The sequence below is a fragment of the Dipodomys spectabilis genome, unplaced genomic scaffold, assembly GCF_019054845.1.
Source record: "Dipodomys spectabilis isolate Male_0828 unplaced genomic scaffold, ASM1905484v1 ptg000094l, whole genome shotgun sequence".
In the NCBI taxonomy this organism is placed as follows: domain Eukaryota; kingdom Metazoa; phylum Chordata; class Mammalia; order Rodentia; family Heteromyidae; genus Dipodomys; species Dipodomys spectabilis.
Genome location: NW_024870771.1, coordinates 4,992,963 through 5,017,050, shown reverse-complemented (window position 1 = coordinate 5,017,050; position 24,088 = coordinate 4,992,963). Strand labels below are relative to the sequence as shown.

Below are 24,088 nucleotides of genomic sequence, written 5' to 3'. Positions count from 1 at the left end.
ATACTTTGAATATATGAAATAAAATCTCTTGCTGGGCATGGTGGCACACCTCTGTTATCCCAGCACTTGGAAGACATAGGCAGGAGGATCTTGAATTTGAGGGCAGCCTGGACTACATAGTGAGATCTTATCTCAAAAACAAAACATTTCTTTATAAGTTTGTGACAGCCGAACCAAGAACAAAGAAAGACTTATTTTTCTGAAAGGCCAGATAATGAGTTAGGCTTTGAAAACTACAAAGCTCTGGGCTGGGAAGGTGGCTCAGTGGTAGAGCGCTTGCCTTGCATGCATGAGGCCCTGGGTTCAATTCCTCAGCACCACATAAGCAAAAAGAAAAAAAGCCAGAAGTGATGCTGTGGCTCAAGTCGTAGAGCACTAGCCTTGAGCTGAAGAGCTGAGGGAGCACGGCCAGGCCCAGAGTTCAGGCCCCACAACTGGACCCAAAAACAAAAAAAAAAGAAAACTACAAAGCTCTGTGTCACAACTTCTTGATTCTGCTTTTATATCATAAGAGCAGCCACACACCTGTTTATAAGCATCTGTATGAGCAAAGGATGTGATTGCCATCCAGAAGATACTACTTGTGAACATAGTAATTTGAGTTTTATATCATTTTCATCTATCAGGAAATACTGTTTGGATTTTTTTTCTCCCAACCATTTAAAAATGGAAGTAAGTCCAATATTAGCTCACAAGCCATTCAGAAAAAGACAACAAGATGGACTTGGCCTATGGCTGATTTCTCATTGCCACCATTTCAAAGCAGAGGCTGGGGCCTAGAAGGCAGAGTACACTGCTCTCTAAGACATGGGATCCACAGGTCTTAGTTTTGAAAGTGTCTCCATCCTTATAATCAGCATGTCATTCTCTACTTCCAAAAATATGACATAGCTGTCCTACTTTTATTGTTTTTTATTTCTAAAAGTATGATGTACTCAGAAGTAAGACTGCTTTTTTTGGGGAGCGGGGGAGGTCCGGTCATGGGACCTGAACTCTGAGCCTGGGTGCTGTCCCTGAGGTCTTCAGCTCAAGGCTAGCACTTTATCACTTGAGCCACAGCACCACTTCCGGCTTTTTTATTTTTGCTTATGTGGTGCTGAGGAATCGAACCGAGGGCCTCATGCATGCAAGGCAAGCGCTCTACCACTGAGCCACCTTCCCAGCCCCCATAAGAATGCTTTTTCTGAAGAGGTTGTCCTGACATACTGCACTGTTTGATGTCTGGGGACCTGATATTGATGTATGTCTTCCGTACCTTCCCAGTTCTTCCTTCTGTATATGACAGGCTAGTTTCCCCTTCCAGAAAACTCTGAGGATGCATTTCTGGGATAATGATAGGAGTTCCTACTTCTCTAGGTAGGCAGGCCATGCCAGCCCTTATGTATGTGTTCAACCCCACACAAGTCCTTTTTAGCTGGTGGTCCTTTTCACATTACTGTTCATCGTAACTTGACAGTAAAGACTGAATTCTCACACTCAAGTTAATGCACTTTTCTTTTGTATATTTGTATTGCTTTAGCATTAATATACTTGTAGGAAAAGACTGTGGATTGTTTCACATCCTGAAAATGATGATCAGACCATTTTCTGCCTTCAGTTGAGTGTCATCCACTGTCCTCAGGGCTTTATGAACAGAGCCAAGCCCCATTCTCCTAACTTTTGTGTTCAGGAGCTTCCCTAGAGTAGTTGCAGCCCGAAGAAGCTTAAAAAAACTACAAGAGAGGCGACCCACCACTGTCTAGAATGGTCTGTAAGAGGTGAATTCTTATTAGTGTCCTGTGCCTGCCTAAGAAGCCACATTGGAAGTAAACTCACTAAAAGCACCAGAGAGTAAGCAAAAGTGTGCTTATTCCTAAATTCCAGCAAGTTTGGGCTGTAGTTTGTTTGTTTTAATGTAGTAATTCAAACATTTTCTTGTTACTGTTAGGATCACTCTAAAAAGGTGTATCAGTTGAGAAAGGACGCCTGATAGAATCCTAGGGCACTCATTTTTCAAGTTAGCAGTGTACAGAGTATATTAAGTAGTTCTTTCCAAGTTTTACTTGGCTTCTCCAAATAAGATGAAATCTGGAATTCAGCAGTTGTTACCAATAAGTGTGTGTGGGATCATGAAAGAAAAGCTTGAGTCCAAAGAAGAAGCTAATGTCTTTGTTATTTTTGTTGTTTTTTTTGTTTCTTTTAAATAGTTTACTTTTTTAGTCTTTCTTCTGTTTTTTCTTTCTCTGTCTCTCTTTCTTCTTCCCTCCCTTCTCCCTTCCCTCCTTCCCTCTTTTCTTTTATCTTTTCTTTCTTTCTCTTAAGTATTAACAAAAATAATAATATGAATATCAGTGGATTATTACATGGAAATAATTTCAGTTAAGCCTTTTGTAGTCATCTGTAATTTTCTATTTTGCTTAAAACTGAAAATCCAGCCGGGCGCCGGTGGCTCACGCCTGTAATCCTAGCTACTCAGGAGGCTGAGATCTGAGGATCACGGTTCAAAGCCAGCCCGGGCAGGTAAGTCTGTGAGACTCTTATCTCCAATTAACCACCAGAAAACCGGAAGTGTCACTGTGGCTCAAGTGGTAGAGCGCTTGCCTTGTGCTGAAGAGCTCAGGAACGGCGCCCAGGCCCAGAGCTCAAGGCCCACAACCACCACCAACAACAACAACAAAACCTGAAAATCCAGGTTTAAAACTATTTGTATTTATAAGCATACTACCAGCCCAGAATGTTTTGGCATGCCAGTGAAAGCATATGAATGGTAATAGACTTGGATATTACTGTTTTAGCTAAAGTGGTGCCTCAGCAGATCACACACACTTCTCCTCGAATCCAGCCTGACTACCCTGCCGAGAGGAATAGCCTGATTCCCATTTCAGGACATCGGGCCTCTCCAAATCCTGTAGCCATGGAAACACGAAGTGACAACAGGTAGGCAACACAATGTGCCAGTTATGCTACTCCTTTGTTTTTGTTTTTAGTCAAGCCAAAAAAATCTCGCAAACACAGTATATGTTTATCTTTTCATATTTTCTCCATGACAATAAAATTGTGTAATTTCCTTTTTAGTGTTATAAAATGTGCTGTTTTTGTTAAGCCATTCTCCTTTTTTTTTGTTGTTGTTGGTCGTGGGGCTTGAGCTCTGGGCCTGGGCACTGTACCTCAGCTCTTCAGCTCAAAGTGAGCACTCTTACCACTTGAGCCACAGTGCCACTTCTGGTTTTCTGGTGGTTTATTGGGGATAAGAGTCTCACAGACTTTCCTGCCTGGGCTGCCTTTGAACTAAGATCCTCAGATCTCAGCCTCCTAAGTGACTAGAATCTCAGGCATGAGCCACCAGCACTCAGCAAGCCACTCTCCTCCTAGTATTCATTTTTTCATCTGTAGTTAGTTTTTTAATGATCTTTAGAGTAAAGGTTGTAATATCTGACTTTTAATTTATTACCCCTGAGAAGAGTACATTCTCTTACTTAACCAGTTACAGACACCAAAAATGGTTCTTTAGCCTCCTTACATTGACTTTTTTTTGTCAGACATGGGACTTGAACTCTGGGCTTGGGTGCTGTCCCTCAGCTCTTCAGCTCAAGGCGATCACTCTACCACTTGAGCCACAGCGCCACTTCTGATTTTCTGATGGTTAATTGGAGATGAGTCTCACAGACTTTCCTGCCCAGGCTGACTTTGAACCATGTTTCTCAGATCTCAGCCTCCTGAGTAGGATTACAGGTGTGAGCCACTGGTGCCCAGCGACATTTTTAAGAATATATACAGGCAGATTGTTTAATAAAATGGTCTTCAGTTTAGTTTTGTCACATTGTTTTCTTATAGTTGGATTCTGAATGTTCATTTTTAGAGGAATTATCCTTAAGTGATAGTTTCTTACTATTACTTTGGAGAGCTCTTGCTAGTGGTTTATGTCTTTACTGGTTAATATTAAGTTAGTGAAGATGATGGTTGCACATTTTTCTTTTATAAAGGCACATTTTTCTCCTTTATTGACAAATATTTCATGAAAACACTTGTAAACTATAAATATCCTGTCTCAGAATAAGCTTTCACTCAATTTTAGTATTTATTGTCATGGCTAAATTATTAGTATGATAGTTGCAAAAACATGAATTTCAGGGTATAGGCTTAATGGCTCATACTAGTAATCCTAATTACTCAGGAGGTGGAGATTGGTAGGATCACAAGGTATAATGGCTCTTATTTGTCATCCCAGCTACTTGGTGTTGGGCAGAAAGAGAGAGACTCTGTAAACTAACCCAAAACAAAAAGGGCTGGAGGTGTGGCAGAGTGCTTGCCTGACAAACTGTAAGGCCCAAGTTCAAAACCCCAATACTGCGTTTTTTAAAAAGAGACTTTGTGTTGTTTTCTTTACCTTTATTAATTTGACGTTCTGATATGAAGATACTTATCCCTCACATTTATTGATTTTGAACATTTTTCTTTTAGGTCAGAATAAGCTTATGGATTTTTTTTTTAACTCATTAATCTACCTACTTTGATGCTCAAATAGTCTCTTTTGGCCCTTTTATGGGGAGTGGGGGTCACCATCTTGCTTTCACACACCTTTCCTTATTTCCCATGATACTAAGCCCTGGGACATAGTGTTTTGCAAAGGAGTCTCTGCTTTTGCTATAGATTTGTTGGTTTGTTTAGGTCCTTCCCACAGATAGAGGTAGGAATCAGATAACATCATCAGAGCATTTGAATGTATACTAATAGCTGTAATTCAATCTCATTCTCTCCCCATTTCCTATTTGTATCTCTTCCCATGATGAGAGTCCTCTACAGTTTACATGAAGTGATTTTAGATTTGAGTAATTTTTTTAGTTTTATTTATTTATTTTGTTGGTTGTGGGGCCTGAATTCTGGGCCTGGGCACTGTCCCTCAGCTCTTTAGCTCAAGGCAGGCACTCTACCACTTGAGACACAGTGCCACTTCTGACTTTTTCTGCTTATGTGGTGCTGAGGAATCAAACCCAGGGCTTCATGCATGCAAGGCAAGCACTCTATCACTGAGCCACCTTCCCAGCCCTTTGAGTAATTTTTAATTATTTTTCTTACCGTGCTTATTAGTATGTGTAGGAGGCTTGTGGTTTTCAGATTGATCTTGTTCCTTTTACCTATAAAAGTGCATACATTCTCACCTACAAATAATGACAGTTTTTTGAAAATGGACAAGGTGGTCTTTCATTTTGTTTTCTTGACACCTTGTTTTTTAAATGTAATGATTACTAGAGTATAATGTAGTATAGTAAAATTATTTTTTTCCTGGCCTTGAATAGGAAGTTTCATTATAGGTTTTATTAAATACCATTTTCAGTTTGAAGTTAAAAGTTTCTTTCCAGTTTTCTTCATGAATGCTATCTGATTTTATATGTTTATGTATGACACATATATAAAGCAACATTTCAAATGCATGCTTTCTTAAGATTTGTAAATAATCTAAAACATGAATAGAAATACTGATACTGGATTATTCCTATCTTACTGTTAAACCTATTGGTCATGATGTATTGAATTTTACATGGTACTTCATCTAGTTTTATTAGTAATTCTTGCATCTATAGCAAATATAGTTTCTTGGTCTTATATTCTCTTTCAATTTGTCCCTTTTCAATTTGTCTTAAGGGAATATTTCTTAAATTCAAAAACAAGGTGGATCACATCTTTCTGCTCTGTGAATCTTGTTTGTATAAGGTTGAGATTATCAGGTTTGTGTGTGTTTGATAAAATTTGCCATTAAAAAAATCTAAGCTTAGTGTATTTTATGTGGAATCAAGCAAAATACTGGATTACTGAATGTTTGTGTTGCCTAGTTGGTCTCAGACACTGGTCTCAAATCCTTAGTCTGCCTTAGCTTTCTGACAGCTGAGCTGTTATTTATTGTGAGTTGTTTGGGAAATCGCTATTCTCAAAACTCATCAATAAAGTGTTTTGCACTTACCGACCTGGATATTTGCCGAAGCCACACAGTGTTTTGTTTTTTGCTAGTCCTAGAGCTTGAACTCAGGGCCTGGGCATTGTCCTTGAGCCTTTCTGTGCTCATGGCTAGTGCTCTACCACTTGAGCCACACACCACTTCTGGCCTTTTCTGTTTATGTGGTACTGAGAAATGGAACCCAGGGCTGCATGCATGGTAGGCAAGCACTATACCATTAAGCCACATTCCCAGACCCAGAAGCCACACAGTTTTTCAAGGCTACTTGTGCTCAGTGTATGTCCTGTGATCTAAGGGTAAGATGCATTTGGGAGAAGTGGGCATAGCACTTGAGAAGGATGTCAAGAGGAATGGGGTAGGGTGATGAGAAGCTGAAGAAGAAAGTAATGATTCTGTTTCCTATTACCTGTGCTGCCTTTCTAGACCGTCTGTTCCTGTTCAGTTCCAGTACTTTTTGCCAACTTACCCACCCTCTGCATACCCACTGGCCGCACACACCTACACCCCAATCACCAGTTCTGTGTCCACTATCCGACAGTACCCAGGTAGGAGCCCTGCTTTTTAGAAGACTTTTCACATTTTTCATTTCCACCAACAGTGAGAAAGAAATTAATCAGTGTGTATTTCTGGTATGGGATTTAATTATTCCAGCTTCTGTTTCCAGACTCAGAAGGATTAAATGTGAAAATATAAGGCCTTCAGTCACTACCTTTGTGATCTCTGAAAGGATTGTTACATATTAGTGATAATGGAATAGTTTTATCCTACTCTGAGGAAAATTGTGTTAATAATTTTTGTGAAGCTTCAAAATAGTAGAACAATTACAATGAATAAAGCTGTATTATAAAGGCTCTGTTGGGTTTGCAGAATATGTATTGTTTTTTGTTTTTAGTCCAAATATGTTTATCCCTCACCAACTTGATTTGTAAATGATGTTCTTTTTGCTAATATGGGAAGAACAATCAAATTTGAGTTTGTGTGTCTTTGACTTTTGGGTCACTCTGGACCTCAGGAAGCCTTACATAGATTGTGAGCCAGGTATGGTGGCATATACGTGTAATTTCTCCACTTTTGAGAGGCAGAGGCAGGAGAATTGAAAGTTTGAAGTAAGCCTGAGCTACATGGAGAGTTCTAGAACAGGCTGAGTTTCTTAGAAGCCAAAAAAAAAAAAGATTTAAACAACCCGACTACTGAAACTTATCCTGTGGTCCAGTATGTCAGCCAGAGCTACTTGAGGGGACTATATCTTAAGCATTAAAATTAAATAATTTTTTAGGTAATTTGACATGTTACACTACTTTCATTCATATATTTGATGAAACTGAAATACAGGTTAAGTATTTCTGATAAAAATTTACTATCCAAATTGAGATGTACTTTAAATGTAAACTGTGTCCTAGATTCTACTATATATAAAGGAAATGTAAAATATCTTACTTGGTATCTATAGTGGTTATGTTTGAAAATGGTTATATTTTGTGTAGGAGTTATTATTTAGGTTGGGAAGGTGGCTCAGTGGATGAGTGCTTGCTAGCATGCATGAAACCCTGTGTTCTATTCCTCAGTACCACATAAACAGAAAAAGCCAGAAGTGGTGCTATGGCTCAAGTGGTAGAGCACTAGCCTTGAGCAAAAGAAGCTCAGGATCAATGTCCAGGCCCTGAGTTCAAGCCCCAGGACTGGCAAAAAAAATTAAGTTCAGGGGTTAAAAGCCTGGCTCAGGTGGTAAAGTGCCAGCCAATTAATTAAAGCAACCATTAATTAAAGCAACTTGGATACCAGGTTCAAGTACCAGTCTCAGACAAGAAAAGAAAGAAAGAAAGGAAGAAAGAAAGGAAGGAAGGAAGGAGAGAGAACGAAAGAAAGAAAGAAAGTTGAGCTAAGAATGTAGCTCAGGCCTGAGTGCTTGCCTAGCAAACATGAGGCCCTGAATTCAAACTCCAGTACCATGAAAAAAAATTTTACCCTGTGTTTAAATGAGAATAGCAAACCTAAGTTCACTGAAGGCTGTTTTATAGTAAGCTGTAGTGGGGATGATGGTGGAAAGTGAGAGTAAACAAGGGGTCAGTCAGATTTAAACACTATATCTGAACCCCTTTGAACACTAGAATGTATACACACACAGACAAGAATGTAAAGCAGGTTCTGTCAGGTATGTAGGTACTCGTGGGAGAAGAAAAGACACAGAGATGGTTAAGGAGGGTTGAGTGTGGTCAGAATACTTTATGTACATGTGTGAAAATAAAACAGTGAATCTTGCTAAGACTGGTTTGAAAAGGTTGAGGGATCTGGGAGAGTGATGTGTATTAAATCTGATCAACGTATATTGTATACATATTTGAACATGTCAAAATGTCAAGATGTTAATTTTAAAATGTGAGGAAAAAAATTAACTTGACCTGTTTCCTTTTTTACTTGCCTTTTTCAAAAAAAATTTATTTACTGGTTCTGGGATTTGAACTTGGGATCTACAAGGAAGGCTTGCCTAGCAAGCGTTCTTTTTTTTTGATCGGTCGTGGGGTTTGAACTCGGCCTGAGTGCTGTCCCTCAGCTCTTCAGCTCAAGGCTAGCACTCTCCCACTTGAGCTACAGCGCCACTTCCGGTTTTCTGGTGGTTTATTGGAGATAATAGTTTCATGGACTTTCCTGCCTGGGCTGACTTTTGAACCTGGATCCTCAGATCTCAGCCTCCTGAGTAGCTAGGATTACAGACATGAGCCACCAGCACCTGGCTGCAAGCATTCTTTACTTGAACATGCCCCAATTCTTTTTGCTTTAGTAATTTTTTTCAGATGAGGTCTCATCTTTTTGCCCAAACCAGCCTTGGACTTTGATCCTACTATCTATACCTCTGGTATAGCTGGGATTACAATTGTGAGCCACCACTCCTTGTTTATTTGTTGAGATGGGTTCTCCCTAACTTTTTTTTGTGCCCTAGCTAACTTCAAACCTCAATCCTAATATGTACTAACAAGTGTGCATTGCCATATCCAGCTGACGTATTTCTTACTACTTTTTTTTTTTTTTTTTTTTGGGGTCCGGTCGTGGGGCCTGAACTCTGGGCCTGGGCGCTGTCCCTCAGCTCTTCAGCTCAAGGCTAGTGCTCTACCACTTGAGCCACAGCACCACTTCCGGCTTTTTTCTTTTTGCTTATGTGGTGCTGAGGAATCGAACCCAGGGCCTCATGCATGCAAGGCAAGCGCTCTACCACTGAGCCATCTTCCCAGCCCTCTTACTACTTTTTTTATGTGGCAACTGGAAATTTTAAATTGCATGTGACTTTATATTTCCTCTGGATGATGCTAGTCTAAAATTTTAAGCATTGTACGGTATTTAATAGCTTTAGAAACAGATTTCTTCTCTCCACTCTGACAAGTAATAAAATTAGTATTTTTTCTTTCTTTCCTTATTCTTTTGGCACTGAGGATCAAATCTGAGGGGTGGTCTACTACTGAGCTACATCTCACCCCCAACATACTCTAACTTCTTTTGTTGCTTTTGGGATATTTGTTGTTAGACATCACCTACAGTGGTTGGAATTAGCATTGTGAGAGAAAAGGGTACTTTTTTTTGTACTATCTCTAGTAGATATAATCCATTGAAAGTTCATAACTGCTATATTTCAGAAGTGCCTGAGATCCTGAGCCTATCAGTTTAAGTTTCTTGACCTGAATTCAAGACCCATGGATTTATCTCAAAGTTTTATGTTTTTTTTTGTTTTTTTTTTTTTTTTAAATTTTATTTTATTGTAAAGCTACTATACAGAGGGTTACAGTTACATGAGTGAGGTAATGAGTACACTTCCTCTTGAACATTGTTACCCCCTCCTCAAAGTTTTATGTTAATTAGTAATATTTAGCACAGTTGCATGGCTAATATTTGGTGTTTAGATTTTTTTCTTGTTTTGATATATATTTCTAGTAATTTTGAAAGACTACCAAATTGGTAGGAAGTGAAAAGTACAGTTTGAAGGAGCCATGCTTTTTCTTTTAATTTTGGTTTTCTGTTAACTTTTTTTTTAGTTCTGAGGATCAATCATGGCTGGGCCTTGTACATATTAGATGGGCACTGTACTTCTGTTTTTTCTGGGGTTTTTTGTTTGTTTGGTTGGGGTTTTGTTTTGTTTTGGTACCAGTCCTGGGGCTTGAACTTAAGGCTTGGGCTCTGTACCTGAGCTTTTTTGCTCAAGGCTAGTGCTCTACCACTTGAGCCAAAGCTCCACTTCTGTCTTTTTGGTGATTAATTAGAGATAAGAGTCTCATTGACTTTCATTCCCCAGGCTGGTTTCAAACCATGATCCTCAGATCTCTGCCTTCTGAATAGCTGGGATTACAGGCTTGAGCTACTGATGCCTGGCTCTATGTTTTGTTTTGTAAACCAATAATTTTGACCTTGTATAGTGAAAAAAATCTGTTTTGTTTTACTGTTTTTGTCTATATGTGGACTGGGCCTGATTAGAGCCAACCTTCTTGTTATACCTCTTGCATTTTTAGTTTCAGCTCAGGCTCCAAACTCTGCCATCACTGCTCAGACTGGTGTTGGGGTAGCATCTACAGTCCACCTAAACCCCATGCAGCTTATGACTGTGGATGCCTCGCATGCTCGCCATATCCAAGGGATCCAGCCAGCACCCATCAATACACAGGGGATCCAGCCAGCACCCATTGGGACACCAGGCATCCAGCCAGCACCCATTGGCACACAGGGGATCCACTCAGCAACCCCAATCAACACACAAGGGCTTCAGCCAGCACCAATGGGTACGCAGCAGCCCCCGCCTGAAGGAAAGACCTCAGGTAAATTGAACTCTTTCCTTGAACAGCAATATAGAAGGTAAAAGTATGCCTTGGGCTTTTTATTGTTTTGTTTTTTAATTTCCTTTCATTGTTATTGTAAAGGTGATTACAAAAGGGTACATTTAGGTTTAATCCTGGCTCTGGCACTTACTGTCTCTGTGGTCTCAGGTAGTTTCTCTAAGACTTAGTTTCTTTTCCATAACATGAATTGCTTAGAACTTATCTTTTTAAGGTCACTGTATACATTAGAAATAAATGCAAACAGTGCAGAAATAATTGCATATACGCTTAGAGGACTTTTATAAAAATAAGAATAAATTTACTTTAGAAGTAGTGTTCTCATTTAGTTTACCATTTTCTTCAGAGTGGAAAGGTGTAGGAAAGCTTTTTGGGGAGAGTGGGACTGGGGGTAGTACTGGGACTTAAACTCTGAGTCTTATGCCCTTGGCATTTTTTGCTGGTAGCTGGCACCCTATCACTGGAGCCATACCTCCACCCCACAGCTTTTTTCTGGTAATTGGAGAGTCTTTCCAATTAATATGAGCTAATTAGAGTGTCTGTCTGAGCTGGCTTTGAACGTTGATCCTCATATCTCAACTTCCTGGGTAGTTAGGATTATAAGCTAAGCTTTAAGATCTTATGTTAATGTTACCTAACATTGTCAGAGCATACAAAGAAATAATAGTGGAATCATCATTGTGTAATGTGGAGCAAGCCACTGTTTGTGGAGTATTAATTTAAAGATTGGCGGTACATGTTAACACATGCCTGTAATACTAGCACTTGGGAGATAGATCTTGAATTTTGAACTAGCCTAGCCTATATAAAAATGTTTCCTTACACAAACACCTTACTGAGATGACACATCTACAACAGTCCAAATCATAAAAGCTAGAGTGGAGCTTACAGGGGGCAGAGAGAAGGAGAAGCTAGAAAGGTCCTGGTTGACAAGACACAGTGCTTCAGTAAAGGATGATGACCGAGTTCTGAAGAACTTTCATACAGCACAGAGCCTACAGTCAATACTATTGTGTATTTTAAAAAATGGTTAAAAGGACTGCTCTCTCTCTTGCATCCTTACATTCTTACTGCAGGGAGGCAGAAGGTAAGTTTTGGAAATGAAAGTATGTTTATTATCTAAATGATGGTGATGGTTTTGATTTGGTGGGTAAGGCAGATGTTCAAACACATCAGATTATATGTGTTGTGTACAGATTGCTTGGTCTAACAATTATAATAAAGCTGTTAAAATTTTAAATTAAAAAAATGCTCCCTTACAAAACAAAAAGAGGCTGGGAGCATTGGCTCACACCTATAATCTTAAGGAGGATTTATGGTTCAGAGCTGTCTTGGGTGGAAAGTTTGCAATAACCTATCAGAATCAATTGCTGAGTGTGGTGGTACATATTATCAATCTAGTTTCACATGGATTATAAATAGGAACATTATGGTCTAGGCTAGCCTGTGTCTAAACTCAAGACTAAAGCATAAAGGGCTGGAGGTCTAGTTGAAGTAGTTGAGCACCTGCCTAGTAGTAAGCACAAGACCATGAATTCAAATCTCAGTACCACAGAGGAAGAAGAAGGGAAGAAAACACAGATTTTTTTTTCCTCATCTTGGGTATTGATCTTCAAAAGATTATCTTTTATCAATAAATGATAGTCATGGAAGTACAATTCTCCCACAGTGTCTTCTCCAGAAGGATCATTTACCTACCTCTTTAATACCGCTTCCCAGGAAACTTGTATTAAGTTACCTTGACTCAGATTGCCATTTTTTAGGTCAAAATCTGTCAAACAAAAAGAGTGAACAAAAGCAGCATTGATACTTACTAGACACTATGTTGAAAATGAACTATACAATTAGTAAGTGGGGAAAGGTGGGAAAAACTGGGAAAGAGTGTGGGGAAGGAGTAATATTGTTCAAAAAGAAATGTATTCTTTATCTGACTTATGTAATGGTAAGCCTTCTGTTCATCACCTTTACAATAACAATAAAAAAATTTTTTTTAATCTGTCAGACATTGGTAATCTCAGATTATGGTCTCGTGGTGTCACCAGTATTTTGATGCCAACTCTTAAGTGTGTGTGTGTGTGTGTGTGTGTGTGTGTGTGTGTGTGTGTGTGTGTGTGTGTGTGTTATCTTCCTAAAGATACACTGGAAGGATAATACTATTCCTAGGAGCTAAAGACAAGTGTCATAGTTTACAAAAACTGCATTTAAACTTATTTTTTTTTAAAGAGTCCTTTGTAGCATGTTATCCAGAAGATCCTATTTTCTCTGTACAGCTTTTCCTTTTATTACGTGATCTTGACTCTCAGTTTTCCCATTTCTAAAATGATGGTGATAGTAAGAATTATGTAAGTGAAAAATGTTAAGTGATTTGTTTTTGAAGTACCCTTTGTGCCTATTTATACATTGGTGTTATTGTAGAATGAAAAAAGCAAGACTAGTATGTATATGCATCAGTAGATCTTGTCATCTCCTCAATTGCACCTTTTAGCCATGTGAACATTGTATTGTAGGTTTTACCTTTGTGTGTGTGTGTGTGTTTGTGTGTGTGTGTGTGTGTGTGTTTGAGGCCCCTCACAAATTCTGAGTATTTGTTCTCCCACTAACCTATATCTAGACTCCCTTTAATTCCCTTGAAGTGGGACATATATAATAAATACCTAGTGCTGTCTTTTGGAGTGGTTTGTTTTGGTACTGGGGCTTGGAATCAGGGCCTCAACACTCACATTCAGCTCTTTGTTCTCACTGGCTCTCTACCACTTGAGCCATGCTCTAGTCTGACTTTCTGCTAGATTGGTGATGAACTTTCACAGACTTATCTGCCAAGACTAGTTTTGAACCATGAGCCACCAGGCCCCAGATTTATTGATACCTTGTATGACATTCTAATAACATTTCTTTTTCTCTCCTATTGTCCTTTCCTGCTCCATTTCTTTCCTCCAGCAGTGGTGTTAGCAGATGGAGCCACAATTGTAGCCAACCCTATCAGCAGCCCATTCAGCGCTGCTCCTGCAGCAACGACTGTGGTACAGACCCACAGCCAGAGCGCCAGCACCAATGCGCCAGCACAGGGTTCTTCCCCCAGACCGAGCATACTCCGAAAGAAACCTGCCACAGATGGGTGAGTACACTAGAAAGTACAGGTTCTAGATAAACCATCTAGGTAAACCGTCATTGCCAGTGCCTGAAGCTACCTAATCATTGATTTCTTGACATTTTAAAATTTTCTCCAAAACAACTCTTGGGTTATTTATTGGAGCCTAGCTCAGATTCTAGAATATTAACTCTACATTCAGTTTCTAAGTACCTGTTGCATATTGCTGTACAAATTCTCTCTAGCTCTAGAAGTTTAATCCTTGAACCTTTAAAGTAGATTTTAATTAGCTCTTTAGGCTTGTCTGAGATTATGTTAATTAATGCTATATTTTTTACTGCACACTCAAAATGAATGTTGCTAAAGCAAAATAGTAAATAGCAGGAAGGGTTTTATGTTGCCTTTTAGTTGATGGGTGATAGGACAGAAAGGCATGTACTGACTATTTGCAGTGTGGATGAGCAGTTTTATAGAGAGAGCTCACTTGAGTTGATCTCATCAACATCAGAGGTTAAATAAAGCTCAGCACACATTGCTGAAAGTAGGATCTGTACAGAGCTTGCCTAGACTATAGAGTCTCTACCTTTGCTCATTGTGAACTTGTGAAGATCTTCCATTGTTGTTAGGTTGTTGGTGTTTTTGTTTCGTTTTGTTTTATGTCAGTATTGAGTATTGAACTCAGGGCCTGGGTACCATCTCTTAGGTTTTTCATGCAAGGCTGGCACTCTACCATTTGAGCAACAGCTCCACTTTCTGCTTTTTGGTGATTATAATAAGAGTGTCACTGACTTTTCCTGCCTAGGCTAGCTTTGAACCATGATCCTCATCTCAGCCTCCTGAGTAGAATTATAGGTCTTGAATAAGCAACACCCAGTTTTAAAGCATATGTCAGCTCATGGTGAGGTAACTTTTGTTAATAAATACGCAAAGCATAATTTGTGATTTTGTGATTAAAATAGCAGATTGATCAGGCATATCCAAATTTCTCATTTTCAAAATTCTAAAAACTTTTGTATTGGGGCTGGCAATATGGCTTAATAGTATAGTGTGTGCCTAGCATGCATAAAGTCCTGGGTTCAATTTCTCAGTACCACATGCACAGAAAAAGCGAAAGTGGCGCTGTGGCTCAAGTAGTAGAGAGCTATGCTTGAGCAAAAGAAGCTCAAGGACAGTGGCTAGGCACTGAGTTTAAGCCCCAGGACTAGAGGGAAAAATAATAATAATAAAAAATAAAGTAAAAGATTATATAAATAGGTTGGGTTTTGTTTTGTTTTTATTTCAGTTGTGGGGGAGTAAAGTCCTTTGTCAGATGTAAGTGTAGATACGCCTGCTTGCTTTAGGTTGCACTTACATGGTATATCATTTTCCATCCTTTCACTATATATTTTCTGTATCTGTCTGTGAGATGTATGTCTTACAAATAACAAATTGTTGGGTTTTGTTTTTTTTAATCCAGTCAGACAATCTGCATCTTTTTTGTTGTTGTTGGCTGTACTGAATTTGAACTCAAGGTGTTGCACTTACAATTCACACTAAGCCTTGCCTTCAGCTAATGTTTGTCTTTTATTTTGGGTAGTACTGAGGTGTGAACTCACAGCTTTGTGTTTTCTAAGCCAGTGGTGTACACTGAGCTAGGCTTCAAGCCCTTTTCTATACTGGTTATTTTTTAGAGAGAATCATTTCCTGCCCAGATGCTTGCCTGGACTGCCATCTGACCATTTTTTGTTTCCTACTATAGCTAGAGTAACAGGCACGTGGCACCACACCTTGCTGTCAGTTAGCTGAACCCTGGCCTGGTCTAGTACTATGATCCTCCCAGTTTAGTCTCCCAAGCAGCTAAGATTGCAGTTGAGAACCACCAACACGTGGCTAAAACTTAGGTTGGTTTTAAAACAGATTACAAGCACACAAGGATAGGGAACATAGAGATCTCAAAAACTGAGGCTGAAGAAAGCATGACAAGTGATTACAGCCTTCCGTAAGAAAGGTTTGTGTTATGCCTATACTGGAAGAAATTAGGGGCTATCTTTATTTAAGGTGGAGAACTTCACCAGACAGCATTGCTCACACATGGAATCCTAGCTACTCAGGAGCCTGAGATCTGAGGATCCCAGTCGGAGCTAACCTAGGCAGAAAAGTTTGTGAAACTTTTTTTTTTTTTTAGGGGGGGGGGTCTGGTTGTAGGGCCTGAACTCTGGGCCTGGGCGCTGTCCCTCAGCTCTTCAGCTCAAGGCTAGCACTCTACCACTTGAGCCACAGTGCCACTTCTGGCTTTTTTCTTTTTGCTTATGTGGTGCTGAGGAATCGAACCCAGGGCCTCATGCATGCAAGGCAAGCACTCTACCACTGAGCCACCTTCCCAGCCCCAGTTTGTGAAACTTTTATCTCCAGTTAACCAGCAAAAAGCCAGAAGTAGAGGTATGAGTAGGGTGCTATCCTCGAGCAAAAAAGACAAGCAAAGAGCCAAGCCCCAACACTAGCACATTAAAAAAATAAATTGGAGAATATTCAAAAGGACCAAGGATAGGAATAACTAGGAGTGAAGGGAGAGGCCCATCTTCTTTTAAGGAGAGTAAGCTAAAACCTTATTAGAGTGCCAATTCCCATTGTCTACTTACACTATGGAGTATACTACCTCTTCTTAATTCCTAGAGGTATAAAATCTGCACATGGTTTGCTTAATCAACCACACAGTAGAGCCTTACAAGTCTCTTCTTTTTTTAACCAGAAATGGCTTGAGTGGCCAGCCAAGACTGAAATATGCAGATTTTTCAGACTATTTCCTCTTTTAATTAATAGAACTTAGGTAGTTGAACTTTACTCTCTTTAGAGAACTCTCCTTCTAGGAGCCTATGTAACCTAGTGGGAAAGTTCTAGATATAGGGCTTCCCAAAGAATAGGGGTAGGGGTAGACTGTCCCAGACAGCTTCAGTTGGCAAGCCCTTTCTATGTGCAGAGGGCTTTCACACAGCTCCAGTCTTTCTACTGCTATGATAAGCATGCCACCAAGAATAGCCGGATATCTGAGGGACTGCTAACACTATAAGGTAGAAACCTTGCTAATAAAATAAAAATAAAAATCCTACCTTGAAAACTGCAGAGGCTAGACAAGAAGAATAAAGCTGAAAACTAATGAACAGACAGAAACTTCTCAATTATATCTTCAGACAGAGGAAATAATGTTGTCTGTGTAACAGGAATATTGTATATGACAGGATCACTCCGAGAACATAAAGAGCTTGTCATGGCTGGGAAGGTGGCTCAGTGGTAGAGTGCTTGCCTTGCATGGATGAGGCCCTGGGTTCGATTCCTCAGTACCACATAAGCAGAAAAAGCCGGAAGTGGCGCTGTGTCTCAAGTGGTAGAGCGCTAGCCTTGAGCTGAAGAGCTCAGGGATAGTGCCCAGGCCCAGAGTTCAGGCCCCATGACTGACCAAAAAAAAAGAAAAAGAGCTTGTCATAGCTAGATAAGGTGTTGCTTCCTTTAATCCGCAATTAGGAGGCAGAGCAAAAGAATCACAAGTTCAAGACCAGTCTGGGCTACAAAGCAAGACTGTCTCAAAAATAAGGGATGGGGCAGGAGGGTTGGCAAGAGAGAGGGGAAAAAGGGAGAAGAGGAAGAGGTGAGGAGAGAGATCTTATCCTGAAATATAAGATATGATAGCAGAAAGTGAAAATTCAGTAGGCAGGATGGAAGAGAAGAAATATGAAGCGGGAGGGGAGTCAAAAACACAGAAAAGAAAATAGAGAAAATAGGCAGGAGATAAGAACTTATTGAAATCAAGCCTCCAACAAGTGGAGTTTCAATAAGGAAGATCAGAAAATTTAAGGGGAGTCATTCTGTCAGTCAAAGTGATTGACAGAAAGTGACCAAAACCCAAATGCACGTTTCCTTGTTTAAAGACATTATCAGCAGTCAGCCCCACACCAATTGTTTGAAATTTCACAGTACTAGAGACAAAAAGAATCCATCCTTTCTCCCACACTTTCTTACTTCCCAAACAGCCTTCTATGCTGTATATACCTGTTATCACCAGAATTCCTGTGCTTTTACCTCTTTTTGAAAAAAATTACTGTCTTAGAAATGGAATCTCTAGGCTGGGTGTCGGTGGCTCACACCTGGAATCCTAGCTACTCAGGAGGCAGAGATCTGAGGATCACAGTTTAAAGCCAACCCAGGCAGGAAAGTCTCTGAGATTCCAGTAAACTGCTAGAAAACCAGAAGTGGCTCTGTGTCTCAAGAGGTAGGGCATTCACCTTGAGCTGAAGAGCTGAGAAGCAACACCCAGGCAGGCCCACAGTTCAAGCCTCATGACCAACAAAAAGAAAGAAAGGTAGGGAGGTTTTGGGCATTTACCCAAATGATCATAAACCATACTAAAGCTACCAGCACAACTATGTTTATTGCAGCATTATTTACTATAGCTAAGATGTGGAACCAACCCAGATTCCCCTCAGTAGATGAATGGATCAAGAAAATGTGGTGTATGTGTGTGTATATATATAAAATAGAATTTTATGCCTCCATCAGAAAGAATGACATTACCCCCATTTGTTTGGAAAGACTTGGAAAAAGTTATATTAAGTGAAGTAAGCCAGGCCCAAAGAAACATAGATCCCATGGTTTCCCTTATTTGCAATAACTAGCATGTGTCTGGGACAAGCAGAAAAGGTCAAAAGCTATGTGCATATGAACCGATAAGATGGTGTTAAGCAAAATGAACCCCAAGATAGGGACACAAGTGGGTTTTTTTCTTGCTTGCTATTGTTTCTAAAGTATTTATAATGTACCATGTGATTTTTTTTTGTTGCTTTGTATGTTCCTTCCCCACAGTATAACCCATTTTCACTGTATTTGATGTTGGTGCCCTGCATCTTGTATATACACTTTTCTAATTTGGGGAGGGGAAGAGAAAAAACAAAATGCTTAAATAGGGATACAGGTTGACCGATTGTAATGAGAGGCACAAGATACTATGTTGAAAAATGAACTTTACAATTTAGGTGGGGAGGGGGGTAGTTGTGGAGGTGGGAGGGAAGAGATGATAGGGGAAAAACAAAGGAGGTAACAATGCTTGATAGGAAATGTACTCATTACCTTGCTCATGTAACTGTAACCCCTCTTTACAGTATTTTTACTAGAAAAAAAAACATATTAAAAAGGGGGAGGGAGGGAGGGAATCTCTAGGACATTTTGCCTGGACTGGTTTCAAACCATAGTCATTGGGACCATAACCTCCTTGATATCTAGGATTATAGGTGTTAGCCACTCACACCCAGATCCCTTTCTTCTTTACCCATGCCTTCTTGGTTTAAACCTGACCCTTGCACAGGGATTTATTTAACTTACTACGTAGTCCTCCAAAGTAGTGACTATCTTCTCATCCCTCCCTCATCATGCCTCACTGCCATTTTCAGTACATTTGTTCTTAAACGCTCTTACTGTTTATTTAGATTTTAGAAAATTTATAACAGAAAAAAATGCTTTCATGTTTTCAGGCTCTTGAAAACACAACAAAGCTCTCCAATAACTGAATCCAGTATCTGTTTTTAAGTTCCAATTAATTAAAGTTCACATTAGCAGGACTAATGTAGCTCCATAGTAGAACACTTGCACAAGTCCCTAGGTTTGATCCTTGGCACCACAGAAAATAAAATAAAAATATCATTGTTGGCCAGGCGCCAGTGGCTCACGCCTGTAATTCTAGCTACTCAGGAAGCTGAAATCTGAGGATCATGGTTCAAAGCCAGCCTGGGCAGGAAAGTTTGTGAGACTCATATCTGCAATAACCCACCAGAAAACCGGAAGTGGTGCTGTGGCTCAAGTGGTAGAGCACTAGCCTTGAGCTAAAGAGCTCAGGGACACAGCGCCCAGGCCCAAAGTTCAAGCTTCACAACCAACAACAACAAAAAATTCATTGCAATTGTATTCCTCTATTTCCCTTGTCACATTTAAGTGTGGCTCTCTTGGGCAGGATAGATTCAGAGACTTGGTTAAATTCAAGTTTAATTTTGCAGAGGTATATTGTGTGCCTTATGTTATCTAGCTACATTTTTTTTTTTTTTGGTGTGTCGTGGGGCTTGAACTCTGGGTTTGGGTGCTGTCCCTGCGCTCTTCAGCTCAAGGCGAGTGCTCTACCATTTGAGCCACAGCTCCACTTCCGGTTTTCTAGTGGTTTATTGGAGATAAGAGTCTCATGGACTTTCCTGCCCAGGCTGGCTTTGAACCGTGATCCTTAGATCTCAGCCTCCTGAGTGGCTAGGATTGCAGGCATGAGCCACTGGCACCCGGCATCTAGCTACATTTCTATCTTTACCTAGAGTCTAAATAAAAATAACTTTACAGCCTTCTGGCTCCTCAGGTTCTTGAATGCTTCTTTTCTTTCACCTTTTCTAAACAGTGTGTACATATAGTTCTAGTCTTGTCAGCACCCAAGCCATCCACAACCTTATTAGCATCTATTAGTTGTACAAAACAGGTTCCATTGTGACATTTCCATACATGCATACAGTGTATTTCCAATCAGCCTTATCCCTTCTATCACTCTTCCCCTCCTGCTTCCCCCTTCCCAAAGCAATTTCAAGAAATTTCATTGTTCTGTTTTCATACATGTGCACAAACCACTTCAACCATGTTCTTCCTCTCTCATCTCCTTCTTCATCCTCCCCTTCCCAGTGGCACCTACCAGCACTCAGTGGAACCTGCCTCACTTTGCTATTGTTCTTTTTGTCATTTTTTATAATGTCTTATGAAGTACACCAAGAGGCTTCACTTTGCAAAGAAAACAAAGGAGTTGTCTTTGATAACTTCAATTCTTCTGTCTGTGTATATCAATATTTTTGTTGAAGTACAAAAAATGTCCCAGGTAATTCATGTACAGCCTAGTGAATAAGCAGAGTGTCTATGCACTACTTTGCTAGCACCTTCTACCAACAGTAGTTAACCATTTTTTTCTGTTTCGGTGTCTGGTAAGTTGGATTATATCGGAGTCACTTTTTGTGGGAATCCTAGGTCTTTCAGTTTTTTGTAACCCACATTACTGCATGTGATTGTAATATTTTTATTAAAATACCATTGTAAACAATATGTCAATAGGTATTTAGTTATTTACAAGTTTTGCCTGTAGTATTCTGAAGCTTTTGGTGTATGAATTTAAGTCATGTATAAAATGCTTCTGCCACATACTGAGGTTGTGGTATGTTTGTGCTCACCAGTAGTAGACTGCCTGTGGTTAAAGTACTTTGATGAATTTACACTCACTAGCAGAGGGGATCAATACTTCTCTACTACCATTTACTGGCATTCTTTAAGTTTGTTCATTGGGGTTGTAATGGTGTATTTCATGGAGATACCTGTTTGCTGATGGTAGAGAGGTTGATCTTGATTTTTGTTTGTTTTTTTCTTTAGGAAAAATATTAATATATATCGATCTTTCAACTTGAATAAGTAGCTCATAGACAATTTTTTTATGTATATGTCTGGCCTCCATCTTCTACCATGTAATTTTGAAACAAACCATGGCCATCATGTTATTTTATTTGTGTTTATGTTAGCACATGTCTATTAAAAAATAAATACTTAAATTTTAAAAACTACTTAATATCAAATAATCTGACATTCAATTTGATATGGTCTCAAGTATCACAAATTTTCTTTTGTTTTCTATTAAAGTATTTTTTAATGATCCTAATGTTTAATTAAGAATCCATGAAGGGCTGGGAAGGTGGCTCAGTGGTAGAGCACTTGCCTTGCATGCTCAAGGCCCTGAGTTCGATTCCTCAGCACCACATAAGCAAAAAGAAAAAAGCCGGAAGTGGCGCTGTGGCTCAAGTGGTAGAGCGCTAGCCTTGAGCTGAAGAGCTCAGGGACAGTGCCCCAGGCCCAGAGTTCAGGCCCCACGACCGGACCCCAAAAAAAAAAAAAAAAGAATCCATGAAAACAGATATATACTTCTACAGCTTACTGCTTGGTGTTTCTCACTGAAAGACATAGGATTTGAGTTCATTTTGGTTTTTACATTCTGTGGATTGAACCCAGGAGCTCACACTGTAGGCAAGCATTCTGCTGCTAAGTTATACCCCAACCCTGAATCAAGGGGATGGATGGATGGATGGATGGATGGATGGATGGATGGATGGATGGATGGATAGATAGATAGATAGATAGATAGATAGATAGATAGATAGATAGATAGATAGATAGATAAATAGATTTGCCAGATCAAAACTTAGAAAAACTGGTTAGTTACCATTGGTAGAAGGGGCTCACAAAGTAGTGAATAGACATTAGGCTATACATTATTCTGAAATATATGTGTATATACATTAATATAACTCAACACATTTTTTCTTTATTTTTTCCCCTTCTTATAAAACTTGTCTTAAACCCAGGCTTCATGTATGCTAGACAGGGACTCCACTGAGCTATGTCACCAGCCCTTCCTAAAATGATTTTAATATATAGGTTTCCTCCCTTTTTGGAGAGGGTTCTTTAGAATTCATGCTTGCGAGACAAGTGCTCTATCACTGTACCATACTTCCAGGCCTTTTTTGCACTGGATTTTAAGCATAAGCTAGAAACTTTGTAGTTCCTGGCTAGAAAGTTGGTGTTTTGTCCCTAACTCTCTGAATTTCATCAGAGGCCATCACCATTTTATGAGTTTCCTAGGGCTGTTATAAGAAATGGCCACAAATTTGGTAGTCTGAAAGAACAGAAGTGAATTATCATACAGTTCTGATGACTACAAGTCTAAAGTCAAGGTGCTGACAAGGTTGGTTCCTTCTGAAGGTTCTCAGGGAGAATCTTCATCCCTCTCGTAGCTGTTGGTGGTTTCTGGCAGTTTGTTGCAGTTCTAGGCTAGTGATCATATCACTGCCATCTCTGCCTCTGTATTCATATGACCTTCCCCTTATCTCAGCTCTTCCTCTCCTGTCTCAGGAACAAGTTACTGGATTTAGGAGAGACCCTAAATCTGGAATGATCGTTTCTCAAGATCCTTAATTGAGATACACTTGCAAAGACCCTGTTTTCAAGTAAGGTCACATTCACAGGTAGAAGTATTAGGGCTTGAATACACAGTATCTTTACAGGGACATCACAGTGCAGTTTTATTTGTTCTAAACTTTGCATTTTTTAAATAAGTTGTTACTGGAGTCTAACGGTGATTAGCTTGCCTTCCCTCTTTTCCTTCCTTCTCCCTCCCCATTTCTGCCTCCTTTTTTTCTTCTTTAGGATGTCTGATGGTTACCTTTTTTGAGATGTTAGTATCCCAATAATTAGGCACAGGAAAGTCATTTTCTTTCAAACCCATTTGTGTATGCTATGTATTCTCACCACTGTACTCATTCTAAACATATAAACATCACCTGTGCTGGGTGCTGGTAGCTCACACCTGTAAACCTAGCTCTTCAGTACTAGAAGCAGAAGGATCATGGTTAGAGACCAGGCAGAAGAAGTTATAATACCTATGTTGACATTAATCTGTTAAGAACATCTTGATAGATACTATGTTGAAAATGAACTGTACAACTTGTGGGTGGCTATGGGAGGGAAAAACTGGGAGAAAGCAAGGTAAGGGTGATATTGGCCAAAAAGAAATGTACTTTTTACCTGACTTATGTAACTTCAACCCCTCTGTCTATCACCTTTATAATAATGATTTTTAAAAATGTTTAAAACCATCTTGAAATGTGACTCAAATGGGAGAGCCACTAGCCTAGAACCCTAGTACCATCAGAGAAAAGAGATCACTGGTGATATCCACATTGCTAAATCTAGAGATATATTCCTACTCAGAACCTTATTGTGGCCTCTACTGAACAATCCAGGGGTATTTTTTCGTTTGTTTTGTCAGTATGGAATTTGAACTCAAGGCCTGGGCACTGCCCCTGAGCTTTTTCACTCAAGGCCTAGTGCTCTACCACTTTGAGCCACAGCACCACTTCCAGTTTTCTGGTGGTTATTTGGAGATGAGTCACATGAACTTCCCTGCCTGGTTGGCTTCAAACTTTGATACTCTGATCTCAGCCTCTTGAATAGCTAGGATTTGGGGTTTTGTTGTTTGTTTGTTGTTGTTGTTGTTTTTGCCTAATTCCCACCAATTTAGATCTGAATCAATACATTGACATATTTAATACAGGTGTTGATCTTAATAACAGAAAGCAGATACAGAATGCTAAAAGAAGCAGCTGAGTCACTGTGGTTGCTTCCTAGAGAAAGATGACGGGATTTGAGTAGGGGTGGGGAAGGGAGAAT

The 24,088-nt window shown here is 39.6% G+C and overlaps 1 protein-coding gene across 4 annotated transcripts in view; it reads left to right on the top strand.

Moving 5' to 3' along the window:
* Sap130 (Sin3A associated protein 130) overlaps positions 1-24,088 on the top strand; it is a 102,946-nt gene that overhangs the window by 48,536 nt on the left and 30,322 nt on the right. For 2 of the 4 annotated variants that reach the window (XM_042685229.1, XM_042685226.1), the window contains exons 11-14: positions 2,775-2,916; positions 6,356-6,477; positions 10,426-10,728; positions 13,687-13,861. In XM_042685229.1, the coding sequence (XP_042541163.1) occupies positions 2,775-2,916; positions 6,356-6,477; positions 10,426-10,728; positions 13,687-13,861 (742 nt within the window). Of the gene's footprint in view, positions 1-2,774; positions 2,917-6,355; positions 6,478-10,425; positions 10,729-13,683; positions 13,862-24,088 lie in introns of all 4 variants that reach the window. The other 2 variants (XM_042685228.1, XM_042685225.1) reach the window with 1 other exon arrangement.